The 17,663-nt window shown below is 43.9% G+C and overlaps 1 protein-coding gene across 1 annotated transcript; it reads left to right on the top strand.

The window, feature by feature from the left end:
* The first annotated feature begins 2,231 nt into the window (after window positions 1-2,231).
* LOC139562962 (guanine nucleotide-binding protein G(o) subunit alpha-like) lies at window positions 2,232-17,440 on the top strand. Its single transcript, XM_071381165.1, has 8 exons — window positions 2,232-2,668; window positions 2,831-2,873; window positions 11,972-12,113; window positions 12,415-12,575; window positions 13,178-13,306; window positions 13,428-13,557; window positions 13,652-13,805; window positions 13,973-17,440. The coding sequence occupies exons 1-8, from the start codon at window positions 2,551-2,553 to the stop codon at window positions 14,158-14,160; spliced, it is 1,065 nt and encodes a 354-aa protein (XP_071237266.1). The 5' UTR covers window positions 2,232-2,550; the 3' UTR covers window positions 14,161-17,440.
* Window positions 17,441-17,663: the final 223 nt, after the last annotated feature.

The following is a 17,663-nucleotide window of genomic DNA, read 5'->3' as shown; positions in this document are numbered from 1 at the left end:
TTTCTGAAATACCCTACAGTCTATGGAAATACCACCCGGGTAAAAAATGTGTCAACTTTGGGAAATGGGCAGTATCTAATCCGTGTACATACACACACAGCAAATGTTTTACTATCCTTGTGGCGACCTAAAATGTATTTCCATTCAAAATCCTATTTTCCCTAAGCCCTAAACCTAACCCTAAATCCTAACCCTAATGGTAACCTTAAACCTAACCCCAAAGTTTAAAACAGCCTTTGTCCTTGTGGGGACCTGGGAGATATCCCCACAAGGGAGAATTTTCCTTGTTTTGCTATCCTTGTGGGGACTTTTGGGGATTTTTGGTAGCCATGAGGATAGTAATACAAGCCCACACACACGCACTGACACATTTTGTGTTGTTTTGGCTCTGTTCTCCAGCACTTTGGATGGATTTGAAATGATACAACAACTATGAGGTTAAAGTGCACACTGTCAGCTTTAATTTGAGGGTATTTTCATCATATCGGGTGAACCTTTTAGAAGTTATAGCACTTTTTGTACATACTGTAGTCCCCCCAATTTAGGGGACCAAAATTATTGTGACAAATTCACTTATGTGTATTAAAGTAGTCAAGTTTAGTATAGGTCCCATATTCCTAGCACGCAATGATTACGTCAAGCTTGTAACTACAAACTTGTTGGATGCATTTGTGTGTGTTATGTTGCTTATATGTATGCATTGGTGAGTGTGTGTGTGTATTTGTCTGCAGTGCAGTATTTGTAAAAGTTAATGTGTGTATGTCACTGTGTGTGTCTCTCTGTGCGTGTGTGTGCAACTATGTGTGTGCATAAACACATAGTGTGTAGAAAATCGTGAATAATGATGACAGAGTTACTGAGGCACAAATATCATACCCCCAAAACATGCCAACCTCTCAGCATTTCAATAACAGGGGCGGTTAGCTTTTTGGGGGGGGTATGACATTTGTGTGTCTAACTTTCTCAGTCATTATTATTCACGATTTATTCAGGACAATTCGTAATCATGGTAGCATCCACATTAATGTAGAAGTGTTTGGAAATATATTATATTCTTATTTACAATAAAAGTGACTCCAAAATGACACAGTATATTATTTACCATTAATTTCTATTGGGCACAAAATAATCTGAACCACAACCAAAACAAAACAGCAAATGCATCCAACAAGTTTTCTAGAGTCACAAGCTTAATGTAATCATTGCGTGCTAGGAATATGGGATTATTTCTCAACCGAACGGTTCACCCGATATGGATGAAAATACCCTCAAATTAAAGGTGACAGTCTGCACGTTAACCTCATAGTCATTGTATTCCAAAGTGCTGGAGTACAGAGCCAAAACAACAAAACGTGTCACTGTCCCAATATTTTTGGAGCTCACTATGTCCTCTTGCATTAGGGTAAGAGCTTGGGGCTTAGTTTATGAAGGCTATAGGTTCAACCAGCAAAGGTTGTTGCGGAATTGACTTGTAAGGCTGTAGGTTTAACTGGTAATTCAGGCTTTTGGTGTCAGTATAGTCCATTGTAAAAACCCTCACATCTTACCACTCCACTCTTTCCACATGTGGATTAGAAGTTTTTAATGTGCACACACATACACACATAGTTACACACACATGCACAGAGAGACAGACACAGAGACACACACAGACATTCACTTTTACACATATTGCACTGCAGACATAAACACACGCCCACACACTCATCAATACATACATGTAAGCAACATAACACACACACACACACACACACAGGATAAAAGCAATTGCTAGATTAATAATTAATACAATTGACATTTTATGATATTGTGTTGTACTACCTTGTGTAGCCTATTGTTGCTGTTGACATTACATGAGCTAGGACCTTAACCCTAATTGCTCCTGTAAATCGCTCTGGATAAGAGTGTCTGCTAAATGACTAAAATGTCAAATGTAAAAAGGCTAAAGTTATACGCTAATGTCTACCCACTCCTAGTGGATTATACAGTCTATTTATAAGGACACGGAAGACAAGAATAGGCCACTTCCAGTATCGTGCGAGACCACGCCTTTTATGTAATAAAAAGGCCTATTATACATTGTATATTCAGCGAAATTATTCCACGAAGCAAAATGTGTCTTTAAAATCCCCGTTTGAATGTGGTCGCATCGGACGATTAGCGCCTGCCTTGGCTCTGACGTCAACGAGATTGTCTGCGCTAGGTGAGTCTCGCGCACACTGCCTTCCCTTCCCCTCCTCTCTCCGTCGGTTATTGTGAAGAGATTGAACGATGAGATCGCTCGCGTTCGCTGTCATCAGTGCCGCCCTATAGAGACCCCCAGCCCCGAGGCTCGAACACAACGACCCCACCCCCGCTCCAAGAGGGACGGAGCGCAATCAATAGAGGCACAGAGAAAAAACCCTGTTCTGACCCGGCTTTATTTGCCCTCAATCCGGGCCTCATGCTGTAGCAGACTGAACGAGCGAGAGCGAGAGACAAACATACAGATTGAGTCGGCGAGGGACAGGGCGGAATAGAGGAGAAGGGATTGTTCATTCGGCTCTAGACATGGGATGTACACTCAGCGCTGAGGAGCGCGCTGCTCTGGACAGGAGCAAAGCCATCGAGAAAAACCTGAAGGATGATGGAGTCACTGCCGCAAAGGAAGTGAAACTGCTACTGCTTGGTAAGACACCGTTTATAACGGGGACTGCCCGTTCAGCACGGTTCGGTTGATGTTGATGTAGATTGCAGAGAGCCGGGCCGGGGCGTCAGGCGCTCTCCGTGGTCCTGATGTCATGTCCCCCTAAAGACAACCGACTCTCACTCTGCTCTCTATTCCCTTTAGGGGGAGGAGAATCGGGCAAAAGCACCATCGTCAAACAGATGAAGTAAGTGCTGTTTTTTTTCTGAAATAGGCGTCTTTGAAGAGGCCTGAGATTGCGCCTGCCCTGCCCATAGTGAGGCTGAGCCGCTACCTCCGCCATGTTTCCTCAAAGGCCGTACCTCTGCCGGTGATTCGAGCACCTCCTGTAGACGGTAATCGGAGGCGGTGCTCACGGTCAGTAGCAGGCCGCAGGGGTGCTGTCCACTGACATGGTGCTGAAATTTACCCAAAGGTTTTTCATGCATCTATCGATAAAGAGGGATGGCGAATACATCGGTGTTTGTGTGTGTGTGTGTGTGTGTGTGTGTGTTTGTGTGCAGCCAATGTGTGTGTATGTGTGTATTAGTGAGGTCACTCCACTACAGCTCCATTAGCAAATATCTCTGGTTTAATCTTACTGGCTTTAAGTGCCTGATATCGCTGAGAGTACTTTGCCTATAAAGCGGATTTGCTGAGAAAATATGGCATCTAAAACCTCATCTAAACCTTTCCCTTTCTCATCTAAACCACTCTCTCATCTAAATCACTGTTCTTTTCTAAACCCTGTTACTAGATTTCTTCTTTAAAGAAGACCTCTGTATCCAGGGCCCAACCAGAAAAGCACATTATATAATAATTTCATGCACATAATAAAACATGGCTGTTGCTATGCAGACATCCTCTCAAAAATCCACAATTTCAAAAATGTTGGGTTCAGTGCATTCACTGTACCTCAGCACACACTCATCTGCCCCACACACACCCTGCTTTTTCCATCACACACACACTACTCCCTCTTCTCCACTCTGTTTCCTTCCATTCTAGCACTCTCTCCATATTTAATTATCCTGGTGGTTCTCCCTAGCGGTACAGATAGTTACCCAAAAGCATCGCTCAGGAGAGGCTTCTGTTGTGTACTACATATGTTACATTGGTTATATTATATAATGACAGGAAAAACTGATCCTGGAGCAGAGCTAGCATTGGCTCCTTGTGTGTGTACACGTGTGTGCATTTGTGTAGTTTTGTATGTATGTATATTGATAATGGTGTGTGTCTGGATGTGCTTACATCCATACGTTTATTTGCCAGAATTTTATTTACACGATAAACCCCTTGAGATACCCTATCATATTTTAAAAAGGAGTGTAATAATAATAATATAATAATAAATATCTAATTCAAAAATAAATCATAGGCATTACATGGAGTTGGTCCGCCCTTTGCTGCTATAACAGCCTCCACTTTTCTGGGAAAGCTTTCCACTAGATGTTGGAACATTGCTGCGGGGACTTGCTTCCATTCAGCCACAAGAGCATTAGTGAGGTTGGGCACTGATGTTGGGCGATTAGGCCTGGCTTGCAGTCGGCATTCCAATTCATCCCAAAGGTGTTCGATGGGGTTGAGGTCAGGGCTCTGTGCAGGCCAGTCAAGTTCTTCCACACTGATCTCAACAAACCATGTACAGTGGGGCAAAAAAGTATTTAGTCAGCCACCAATTGTGCAAGTTCTCCCACTTAAAAAGATGAGAGAGGCCTGTAATTTTCATCATAGGTACACTTCAACTATGACAGACAAAATGAGGGAAAAAAATCCAGAAAATCACAGTGTAGGATTTTTAATGAATTTATTTACAAATTATGGTGGAAAATAAGTACTTGGTCAATAACAAAAGTTTATCTCAATACTTTGTTATATACCCTTTGTTGGCAATGACAGAGGTCAAACATTTTCTGTAAGTCTTCACAAGGTTTTCACACACTGTTGCTGGTATTTTGGCCCATTCCTCCATGCAGATCTCCTCTAGAACAGTGATGTTTTGGGGCTGTTGCTGGGCAACACGGACTTTCAACTCCCTCCAAAGATTTTCTATGGGGTTGAGATCTGGAGACTGGCTAGGCCACTCCAGGACCTTGAAATGCTTCTTACGAAGCCACTCCTTCGTTGCCCGGGCGGTGTGTTTGGGATCATTGTCATGCTGAAAGACCCAGCCACGTTTCATCTTCAATGCCCTTGCTGATGGAAGGAGGTTTTCACTCAAAATCTCACGATACATGGCCCCATTCATTCTTTCCTTTACACGGATCAGTCGTCCTGGTCCCTTTGCAGAAAAACAGCCCCAAAGCATGATGTTTCCACCCCCATGCTTCACAGTAGGTATGGTGTTCTTTGGATGCAACTCAGCATTCTTTGTCCTCCAAACACGACGAGTTGAGTTTTTACCAAAAAGTTATATTTTTGTTTCATCTGACCATATGACATTCTCCCAATCTTCTTCTGGATCATCCAAATGCTCTCTAGCAAACTTCAGACGGGCCTGGACATGTACTGGCTTAAGCAGGGGGACACGTCTGGCACTGCAGGATTTGAGTCCCTGGCGGCGTAGTGTGTTACTGATGGTAGGCTTTGTTACTTTGGTCCCAGCTCTCTGCAGGTCATTCACTAGGTCCCCCCGTGTGGTTCTGGGATTTTTGCTCACCGTTCTTGTGATCATTTTGACCCCACGGGGTGAGATCTTGCGTGGAGCCCCAGATCGAGGGAGATTATCAGTGGTCTTGTATGTCTTCCATTTCCTAATAATTGCTCCCACAGTTGATTTCTTCAAACCAAGCTGCTTACCTATCGCAGATTCAGTCTTCCCAGCCTGGTGCAGGTCTACAATTTTGTTTCTGGTGTCCTTTGACAGCTCTTTGGTCTTGGCCATAGTGGAGTTTGGAATGTGACTGTTTGAGGTTGTGGACAGGTGTCTTTTATACTGATAACAAGTTCAAACAGGTGCCATTAATACAGGTAACGAGTGGAGGACAGAGGAGCCTCTTAAAGACGAAGTTACAGGTCTGTGAGAGCCAGAAATCTTGCTTGTTTGTAGGTGACCAAATACTTATTTTCCACCATAATTTGCAAATAAATTCATTAAAAATCCTACAATGTGATTTTCTGGATTTTTTTTTCTCATTTTGTCTGTCATAGTTGAAGTGTACCTATGATGAAAATTACAGGCCTCTCTCATCTTTTTAAGTGGGAGAACTTGCACAATTGGTGGCTGACTAAATACTTTTTTGCCCCACTGTATGTATGTATGGACCTAGCTTTGTGCACGCTGAAACAGGAAAATACCTTCCCCAAACTGTTGCCACAAAGTTGGAACCACAGAATTGTCTAGAATGTCATTGTATGCTGTAGCGTTAAGATTTCCCTTCACTGGTAGTAAGGGGCCTAGCCCGAACCATGAAAAACATCCCCAGACCATTATTCTTCCTCCACCAAACTTTACAGTTGGCACTCTGCATTGGGGCAGGTAGCGTTATCCTGGCATCCTCCAAACTTAGAGTCGTCCTTCGGACTGCCAAATGGTGAAGAGTGATACATCTCTCCAGAGAACGCGTTTCCACTGCTCCAGAGTCCAATGGCGGTAAGCTTTACACCACTCCAGCCAACGCTTGGCATTGCACATGGTGATCTTAGGCTTGTGTGCGGCTACTCGGCCATGAAAACCAATTTCATGAAGCTTCCACCAAACAGTTATTGTGCTGACATTGCTTCCAGAGGCAGTTTGGTACTCAGTAGTGAGTGTTGCAACCGAGGACAGACGATTTTTACGTGTTATGTGCTTCAGCACTCGGCGGTCCCATTCTGTGAGGTTGTGTGGCCTACCACTTCGCTGCTGAGCCGTTGTTGCTCCTAGATGTTGCCACTTCACAATAACAGCACTTACAGTTGACCAGGGCAGCTCTAGCAGGGCAGAGGAAATTTGACAAAATTGACTTGTTGGAAAGGTGTCATCCTATGACGGTGCCCCGTAGAAAGTCACTGAGCTCTTCATTATGGGCCAATCTATTGTCAATGTTTGTCTATGGAGATTGCATGGCTGTGTGTTCGATTTTATACACCTATCAGCAATGAAATAGCTGAATCCACTAATTTTAAGGAATGTCCACATACTTTTGGCCATGTAGTATAGCCGCGACCAGCAATAAACAGGGTTCTCAGGATGACAGAAAGGACACAAGATCAGAGTGGATTTACAGACTCTTGATTTGTCAATAACTCAGAGTGGATTTACAGACTTTTGATTTGTCAATAACTCGGCCATCTTTTGATCTTTTCTCAAACTAAGTTAAGGCAAGTACTATGGGCCTACATTCCAAATTTGGTGTCATTTGGTCCTATGGTTCATAAGTAGAAGATGTTTGTGTAACGGGTGTCGTCGGAAGGAAGAGACCAAGGCGCAGCATTCTTTGAGTTCCACATAATTTAATAACGAAGTGAAACTTTGAAAGGACAAAACAATAAAGAATACAACGACCGAACAGCTTCGAACAAAGAACAAGATCCCACACAGAAGGAGGGAAAAGGGCTGCCTAAGTATGATCCCCAATCAGAGACAACGATAGACAGCTGCTTCTGATTGGGAACTACACTCGGCCAGAAACAAAGAAATACAAAACCTAGAAATAATGAACATAGAATGCCCACCCAAATCACACCCTGACCAAACCAAAATAGAGACATATAAAGGTTCTCTAAGGTCAGGGCGTGACAGTACCCCCCCCCCCCCCCAAAGGTGTGGACTCCGGCCGCAAAACCTGAACCTATAGGGGAGGGTCTGGGTGAGCATCTATCCGCGGTGGCGGCTCTGGTGCGGGACGTAGACCCCGCTCCACCTCTGGCTCACCCCACTTTGGTGGCGCCTCTGGTGCGGGGACCCCCGTCGCGGGCTCCGGACTGGGGACCCCCGTCGCTGGAGGCTCCGGACTGGGGACCCCCGTCGCTGGAGGCTCCGGACTAGAGGCTGTCGTTGGAGGCTTCGTACCATGACTCATCACTGGAGGCTTTGTGCCATGGATCATCACTGGAGGCTTCGTGCCATGGATCATCACTGGAGGCCTCGTGCCATGGATCATCACTGGAGGCCTCGTGCCATGGATCATCACTGAAGGCTTGGTTCGTGGAGCAGGCACAACCCGTCCTGGCTGGATACCCACTTCAGCCCGGCACATTCGAGGTGCTGACACAGGACGCACTGGGCTGTGCAGGCGCATTGGAGACATCTTGCGCAGAGCCGGCGCAGGATACACTGGACCGTGGAGGCGTACTGGAGGTCTGGAGCGCAGAGCTAGCACAACTCGTCCTGGCTGGATACCCCCTGTAGCCCGGCAAGTGCGGGGAGCTGGAACAGGCCGCACTGGGCTGTGCTGGCGAACCGGGGACACCGTGCGTAGAGCTGGCGCAGGATAACCTGGGCCGAAGAGACGCACTGGAGGCCAGGAGCGCTGAGCCGGCACCATCCGTCCTGGCTGGATGCCCACTCTAGCCCGGCCGATGCGGGGAACTGGAATATAGCGCACCGGGCTATGAGTGCGCCCTGGAGACACCGTGCGCTTTACCGCATAACAAGGTGCCTGCCCGGTTACTCTCTCCCCACGGCAAGCACGGGGAGTTGGCTCAGGTCTATAACCTGACTCCGCCAATCTCCCCGTGTGCCGCCCCCCCCAAAAGAAATTCTGGGGCTGCCTCTCGTGCACGCCTCGTTGAGCCAACTCCTCGTAGCTTCGCCGTTCCGCCTTAGCTACTTCCAGCTCCTCCTTAGGACGGCGATATTCTCCCGCCTGTGCCCAGAGTCCCTTGCCTTCCATTATCTCTTCCCATGTCCACTCCTCCAAGAAACGCTACTTGGTCTTTTTGTGGTGGTGATCTTCTGTAACGGGTGTTGTCAGAAGGAAGAGACCAAGGCGCAGCGTTCTTTGAGTTCCACATAATTTAATAATGAAGTGAAACTTTGAAAGGACAAAACAATAAAGAATACAACGACCGAACAGCTTCGATGTGCAAACTACCTGCACACAAACAAAGAACAAGATCCCACACAGAAGGAGGGAAAAGGGCTGCCTAAGTATGATCCCCAATCAGAGACAACGATAGACAGCTGCTTCTGATTGGGAACCACACTCGGCCAGAAACAAAGAAATACAAAACCTAGAAATAATGAACATAGAATGCCCACCCAAATCACACCCTGACCAAACCAAAATAGAGACATCAAAAGGCTCTCTAAGGTCAGGGCGTGACAGTTTGAAGTATTTTTAGCATATTTTAGCATTTTAGCCTATGTGCTAATATGCATCTACATGTGGCCATCTTTGAATTCATCAATGTTATTTTCTCAAACTCGTTAGGGACTATTGTGATGAGTCCAAAGACCATATTTGGAGTGAATCTGACTTTTAGTCCATGAGAAGAAGATTTTTTTGTGATTATTTTAAGCATTAGCGTTACATAGTGAATTGTTAATTTTTTTAAAGATATCAATGGCAAACTTAACATGGTTCATTATGTTAATGTTTCAAACTGATAGGCCTTTGTGAAGTGGATTTATCAATAACTCAGCCATTACTTAACCAATACCTTAGGTTTTCTCAAACTAAGGAAACACAAATTTCACAAATTTCCAAAATGGAGGAAAATCTATCCTATAGGACCTTATGGGTCCTTCTAGCAAATTTGTTTAGCTTGCGGAAAGACACCTACATGCAAAGTTTCAAGTGTCTAGGTCAAACGGGCGGCGGATATGGGGGTTTTAAGTGAGACTGTTTATAACAGCGTCATCTATAGGCCAATCGTGGTCATTTTCTTTGACCAAGTTAATCATGGACTCTTGTTTCTGTGTGCCAAATTAGAAAAAAAGTGTGTGTTTGTGTTTGTATGTAGCAAGGTAAATTGATAATGGTATACAGCAATCTGTATTATTAAAAACCAACACCTTTAATTATTAAAAAGCAAGTATGTTTTAATAGAACTTGATCATAGTGTACTAGTACAGACTAGCAAAGTGGTACACACACATTAATAAAGGCACATACTGAGGAAGGCTATGCATCTTGAACATCTGTGAAAATAAAAAAAATCGAAGAAAAGGTCATTTAAAAAAAATATTTAAAAAAATATGATTTAACCTTTATTTAACCAGGTAGGCTAGTTGAGAACAAGTTCTCATTTACAACTGCGACCTGGCCAAGATAAAGCAAAGCAGTGCGACACAAACAACAACACAGAGTTACACATGGAATAAACAAGCGTACAGTCAATAACACAATAGAAAAAAAAGAAAGTCTATATACAGTGTGTGCAAATGGCGTGAGGAGGTAAGGCAATAAATAGGCCACAGTAGCGGAGTAATTACAATTTAGCAAATTAACACTGGAGTGATAGATGAGCAGATGATGATGTGCAAGTAGACATACTGGTGTGCAAAAGAGCAGAAAAGTAAATATAAACAATATGGGGATTGGGTGGGCTATTTACAGATGGGCTATGTACAGCTGCAGCGATCGGTTAGCTGCTCAGATAGCTGATGTTTAAAGTTAGTCAGGGAAATATAAGTCTCCAGCTTCAGCAATTTTTGCAAATCGTTCCAGTCATTGGCAGCAGAGAACTGGAAGGAAAGGCGGCCAAATGGGGTGTTGGCTTTGGGGATGACTAGTGAGATATAACTGCTGGAGGGCGTGCTACGGGTGGGTGTTGTTATCGTGACCAGTGAGCTGAGATAAGGCGGAGCTTTACCTAGCATAGACTTATAGATGACCTGGAGCCAGTGGGTCTGGCGACGAATATGTAGCGAGGGCCAGCCAACTAGAGCATACAGGTCGCAGTTGTGGGTGGTATAAGGGGCTTTGGTGACAAAACGGATGGCACTGTGATAGACTGCATCCAGTTTGCTGAGTAGAGTATTGGATGCTATTTTGTAAATGACATCGCTGAAGTCGAGGATCGGTAGGATAGTCAATTTTACTAGGGAATGTTTGGCGGCGTGAGTGAAGGAGGCTTTGTTACGAAATAGGAAGCCGATTCTAGATTTAATTTTGGATTGGAGATGTTTAATATGAGTCTGGAAGGAGAGTATACAGTCTAGCCAGACACCTAGGTATTTGTAGTTGTCCACATATTCTAAGTCAGAACCGTCCAGAGTAGTGATGCTAGTCGAGCGGGCGGGTGCGGGCAGAGAACGGTTGAAGAGCATGCATTTGGTTTTACTAGCGTTTAAGAGCAATTGGAGGCCACGGAAGGAGTGTTGTATGGCATTGAAGCTCTTTTGGAGGTTAGATAACACAGTGTCCAAAGAAGGGCCAGATGTATACAGAATGGTGTTGTCTGCATAGAGGTGGATCTGGGAATCACCGGCAGCAAGAGCAACATCATTGATGTATACAGAGAAAAGAGTCGGCCCGAGAATTGAACCCTGTGGTACCGCAATAGAGACTGCCAGAGGTCCGGACAACAGGCCCTCCGATTTGACAGACTGAACTCTGTCTGAGAAGTCGTTTTAAAAATGTGTTACGTAATGTGTGAACCACCTTACTTTGTAAGAATAAGATCTTCATACCTATGGATTATGCACCTTTTGAAGTCAATGGTATACTTATTTTTATTTATTTAACTAGGCAAGTCAGTTAAGAACATTTTCTTACTTACAATGATGGCCTAGGAACAGTGGGTTAACTGCCTTGTTCAGGGGTAGAACGACAGATTTTTACCTTGTTAGCTCCGGGATTTGATCTTGCTACCTTTGGTTAGTAGTCCAACACTCTAACCACTAGGCTACCTGCCGCCCCAATTTCTGAAGTGTATTCCAGACTAGGCTGGTGTAATGGATTTATAATCTGATCCTCAATATCGGAACGTTTCACGTCAATGTTGTTGAGTGGTTTAAATGTACAGACCACCTTTGTCATTACAAATGTGAAACCTAAAGTGGCTATATTGGCTGCTGCTGATGCTGCTGAGGTGTGAGTGAGTGTTTGTGTGTGAAAGAGGGAAGAAAAGAGAAGGTGGGTGGCACCCATTGATGTGCTGCGTGTATTTGGGTGTGTGCAAAGGAGCAGGTGCTGCTTGATACTCAGAGACAACCCTGTTCTTGGTCACATGCACGCGCGTACAGATGCACATACACTAAAGCGTCTGCTGAAATGTGGGTTCACTGAAGTGTGAATGTTTGTGTGTGTGCGCTCATGCACGCACACTTAGCCTACGTACAGTACGTGTGTGTGTGTGTGTTATTTTGTATGTGTTCTGATGTGTGCGTGTGTTATTTTGTATGTGTTCTGATGTGTGCGTGTGTGTATGCAGGATTATCCATGAGGATGGCTTTTCTGGGGATGATGTGAAGCAGTATAAGCCTGTGGTCTACAGCAACACCATCCAGAGTTTGGCTGCCGTCCTCCGAGCTATGGACTCTCTGGGCATCGAGTACGCAGACAAGGACAGAAAGGTGGGTACATGCTCCCTGCACAGGGTAGTATTTATCCATAGTGTACAACCAATGGCCCTTTCAAAACCTTACTTCAAAGTGCACTGCAAAGCAGACCTCAATGTTTCCAGTGGGGTATGGTGGTACACATCCAGGAATTCAGCTATACAGTCTACAGCTCATATGTGTCTTAATAAATCTATGCATGTGTTTTTGTTTGTGTATGTGTGCTTGTGCTTGTGTGCGTGCGTGCGTGTGTGTGTGTGTGGTGATGCATCGTCATATCTTTTGTACATAATATCTTATGTATGTGTGTGTCCAGGCGGATGCTAAGCTGGTGTGTGATGTGGTCACTCGTATGGAGGACACAGAGCCCTACTCAGCAGAGCTGCTGACAGCTATGAAGCGTCTGTGGGCTGATGCCGGGACCCAGGAGTGTTTCAATAGGGCCAGGGAGTACCAGCTCAATGACTCCGCTGCCTAGTGAGTACACACTAAGGGACCAAGCATATCGGAATGCATGAAACTTTAAATTAAGCATAATTCATGCTTTGACGTTAATGAACGATTTGTGAGAAAGTTCCAGTTACATAACATATTGGAAATTGGATTTTGAGTCCATTAGCTGCCTGTTCTTGAACAGTAACACAGTGCAAAGGTTAGTCTTTGAAGTGACTGCGTTGGTTAGTCTTTACAGTGCAAAGGTTAGTCTTCGCACTGTATTTTTGTAGCTCTACACTCTTAGAAAAAAGGGTTCCAAAAGGGTTCTTCGGCTGTCCGCATAGGAGAACCCTTTTTGGTTCTAGATACAACCCTTTTTGGTTCCAGATAGAACCCTTTTGGGTTCCATGTAGAGCCCTCTGTGGAAAGGGTTCTACTTGGAACCAAAAGGGTTTTACCTGCAACCAAAAAGGGTTCTTCAAAGGGTTTTCCTATGAGGACAGCCGAAGAACCATTTTAGGTTTTTCTAAGAGGTTATTACTGAAGCTCTACCTCCCCTCCCCTCCCCTCCCCTCCCCTCCCCTCCCCTCCCCTCCCCCCTCCTGTTTCCATTTCCCCCTCTACTTCCTTCTTTCTCTCATTAGCTACCTGAACAGTTTAGACCGTATTGGTGCTGCTGACTACCAGCCCACCGAGCAGGACATCCTGAGAACCCGAGTCAAGACCACTGGGATCGTGGAGACCCATTTCACCTTCAAAAACCTGCACTTTAGGTTAGACCCACCACACACACATAGGTTTACACATACAGTACACAACCAGTCCAGTATATTTGTTTGTAGCATATTTGTAGTGTATGTTATGGTACATTTATAACTCTTATGTTTCTTTCAGGCTGTTTGATGTTGGAGGTCAGAGGTCAGAGAGAAAGAAGTGGATCCACTGCTTTGAGGATGTGACGGCCATTATCTTCTGTGTGGCGTTAAGTGGCTATGATCAGGTTCTGCATGAGGACGAAACAACTGTAAGTACTTCACACACACTTCATACTACTCACAAACACACCACACATATTCTCAAACATGCATCTCATCTGTCTTATTTGGTATTTTCTGCAGAATCGCATGCACGAGTCCCTCATGCTCTTTGACTCTATCTGTAACAACAAGTTCTTCATCGACACCTCCATCATCCTCTTCCTCAACAAGAAGGATCTTTTCGAGGAGAAGATTAAGAAGTCACCACTGAGTATCTGTTTCCCTGAATATACAGGTAAGACTTCCCTACAGTCCGCATATACACAAACTCAGACAGACACACATGCAGAACAGATGGTCGTAAGTCTCTCTCACTCTCTGGCGCTGTATCTCTCTTCCTCTCCCACTCTTCTTTCTCCTCTCTCTCGCCCTCACCCACCTTTGCTCCCAATTCCCCCATAGGTGCTAACACTTATGATGATGCTACCGCATACATTCAGGTGCAATTTGAGAGTAAGAGCCGTTCGCCCAACAAGGAGATCTACTGTCACCTGACCTGTGCCACTGACACAGGAAACATCCAGGTAGTGTTTGACGCAGTCACTGACATCATCATCGCCAACAACCTGAGGGGGTGTGGCTTATACTGAGGCCTAGCCCTGCACAGAGGTTGCATTGGAGGGCGTGAGGTGGTTCATAATAATAATAATTTTGATGATACTAAAAGGCATAATTATGTAAATCTACACGTCCAAAGGGACTCAAAGAGCTGCCGCCAGACACCACGACGGATTCTTTGCCATGTTTTGTTCCTCTATTCCTTTTTTAAATTTCAGAATTCCACCACCCCTCTTTTGTTTATTTGTTATCAACATGTGTTTCCTATTGAATGTCTTTCATGTTTTGTTGATTGTGTGAACAACTGTAAGATGTAAATCAGAAAAGGGGAGGTCCAAGGGGTATATTCTGTTTTCGTGCCATGTTTCGCAACAAATTAGATAGAAATGTTATGCATAGAGCGGAGAAGGTCCTCTTTTCCTTGCGATAGAGATTTGTGTCAGTTCTATACATTACATCTCTATCTGCAACATCCAGAACATTGAGCCACAATGAATGTACCCCTCGGTGCTCCGTTTGCAGAGGTGATGTTGTGCTCTAGGTGATGATGTAATAGGGGAGGTACTGGTGGCTGGGGCTCGTAGTGGGGGTTCTGTCCAGCGTTGGATAGAACCCCCCTCTGTTGGACTCACACAGGGCTGCTCTACATGAGCTCCTTCTGCTCTGTTTTATTCCTCTCTCTTTCAAACATCCAGAAGGGGGGGGGGGGTCTGTTCTTAATGGCAGGCTCTGCCATTGGCCTCCTGCAGTGTGATGAAATGCCTGTCAGCCAATGATATATCTGTGTCGGGAAAGTGTGATATCAGTGCCAACCTTCTGAGCATGACAGATAAGGGAATAGAATTAGAGATCATTGATCACTTTCACACTATCTTTACAATATAATGCAATTGAAGGGACACAAACGCTTTATTATCATCAAATTATCTATGGATTTTATTTCAACCTCATGCCCTCCATGCTTCCTCCTACCTCCTAGAATCCCGTGCCACATATTTATTTCCTGTCCTGTCAGACCGGTGGAACACCACTTCCTGTCTCAGTCTCAGAGGGTCTAGAGCTGCTCTGATGGACCGTCTCAAATGTCACCTCCCATGTAGTGTACTACTTCTTCAAAAGTAGTACATAATATGGGGAATAGGTTATCATTTTAGACTTGCACACTCAAGTCCACTGGTCAGTGATGTATCATATGGTTGTCTCCTGGTCTCCTCTCACTTATCACTTATCACTGAGATGAAAGGACTGGATAGGTTTCCACCGTGTTGTTTTCACTCACTAGTCCATACAGATTTGTAGTTTTAGGAGAGGACAGCCACAGACCACTGACCAGTCTCTCTGCTTGTTCAAAAGGGTCTTCCTAGGTGCTCTTTATGTAATAAAACATTAATATGTGAATGCGCAGTTATTTGGAAGTTGAGGTAATTTGTAGATTAGATAAGCCACACAGTGCTTAGCTCAGGATGACCCTTGTGAGCAAGCATGCTGAATTCCAAATCCATTCATACTACCCTCTCTAGGCATTCCTGTAGATTTGAAAGGATTTGATTGGTTTAACCTTTTCATGTCCATAATGGAAATGTATAATATTCTTTAGTACACATGTTCTCTGAGTTTACTGATGGACAAATCTGAAGATTTTTTTTTACATCGGCCAAAGCGTTTAAAAAATACCTAAAGAAATCCACACACACACACCCCTAGAGTGCATGCAGTATAAGCCCATCAAATGCAAGTCAATAGAGACTGGAGAGTGAGTGATTTTACAGCATTGTCCCTCTTTCTCAGATCTTAAACATGTTCACATCTTAATAGTTTTTGCTATATAGATTGTCTGGACCAATATATAAATATTAAAACAACATCTAAAGAAATCCACACCCTCTCTATCTCACAAGCAAATTCAATGGAGTCATTTTATGAGATTTTTTATCTGATTCTCAGAACATGTTCAAATTTTAATAATTGTCTTGACCAATATATATAAAAACAATATCTAAAGAAATCCACACACACTCCTAGAGTATATTATAAGCAAATCCAATGTAAGTCAATGGCGATTGAGGCCTGCTACAGCATTCGCCCTCTTTCTCTCTCTCTTTCTCTCCCTCTCTCACAAGCACACGCGTGTGTATACACGCCACAGACATCAATGCACACCAGTTGTAAAATGTTTCTCTCTGCAGTCTCCATTGGATTTGGAAATACTGCATATACTCTAGAGGTGTGTGTGTGAGAGAGTGAGTGGATTTCTTTCAATATTGTTTTCATATTTATATTGGTCTGGACAATCTATATACCAAAAGTGATTAAGATCTGATCATTTGAACATGTATTCACATGACATGATTTGTGTAATGTGTAAAATACAATAACCCCATGTGTCCAAAGACTAAATATAGTATGACACAGAAACGGCTGTAGTTCACAAACAACAAAGAGTTGAATCATCTATTTGGCATATTTGGGCTTAAACGGGTCACAGAACAATACTTTATGCTTTTAAACTATATCATTCTGAATTGTATTTCAAAATACATTTGCTGAAGTCATTTTAATGATTTTTATTGTCTCAAAATCCCAACTTTGGAGGTATGATAGATAATGACAATCTTAAAACGTCAATGTGGCATGTCTAGACACTTGTACTAACTATGTTATCACCAAATGTAATGCATTTACACCAAATAGAATTTGTTCAGTGCTACATTTGATAATATAGTACAAGGACATGAATGGGTTAGGTAATATGGTAATTGCGTCACCTTCTCTTCTGATAGAGTGGGTGGTATTTTTGCCACCTGCTTGTGTATATATATATATATATATACACACACAATCGTTTTAGATCTACAGACATGTCCAAGCGGCAGGGGCTGGGGTAGAGTTGGAATTCAGCAGCAGTCTCTCAGTGGGGAGTTTGGGTTAACCCTAACCCCTACCCCCTGACCTCTTAACCCTGAGCAGGCCACAGTCAAACCCCGGCTGTCACGTTCTCTCTTTTCACAGAGGAAAAGTACTGCTCTCCACTCATTCACCTGTGCACCTGAAGATGCGTCCTATCCCTCTATACTCTATCACGTGTCGTTCCTCATTTCTCTCAATCCCCCTTTCCATTTTCACCTTAAACACCGTACTGTATATATATGATTATACCAGATTTCTTTTTTCTTTTTTTTTTTTTACTGTGAATGCTTTTGTTCTGTACCCCTTCCTCCTCCGTAGATTATTGGTTGCTCTCTCATGTGGAATGTTTGTGCTGAGCCAATCGAATGTTGTGTTTACATTAAAGCCACACTTTTCCTAACTATTCCCACGGCCATATTGAGTATCTTTTTCACGTCTGTCTTTCTCCCAGTGCTTTGTTTGAAATCAACCCTCAAGCTCTTCTCATATTCTCATTGATCTGAAATGATCGGATGGGTGCAATATGGTAATAGCTCCATTGACTCTTATGGTTGGATCGGTGGACTTTCCTCCATACTGCCTACATGTCTAATCCTCTCAGATCTACCAGAAGTGTCCAGGGGTAGGT

The sequence above is a fragment of the Salvelinus alpinus genome, chromosome 33, assembly GCF_045679555.1.
Source record: "Salvelinus alpinus chromosome 33, SLU_Salpinus.1, whole genome shotgun sequence".
In the NCBI taxonomy this organism is placed as follows: Eukaryota; Metazoa; Chordata; class Actinopteri; order Salmoniformes; family Salmonidae; genus Salvelinus; species Salvelinus alpinus.
This window is presented reverse-complemented; position numbering and strand designations above follow the sequence as displayed.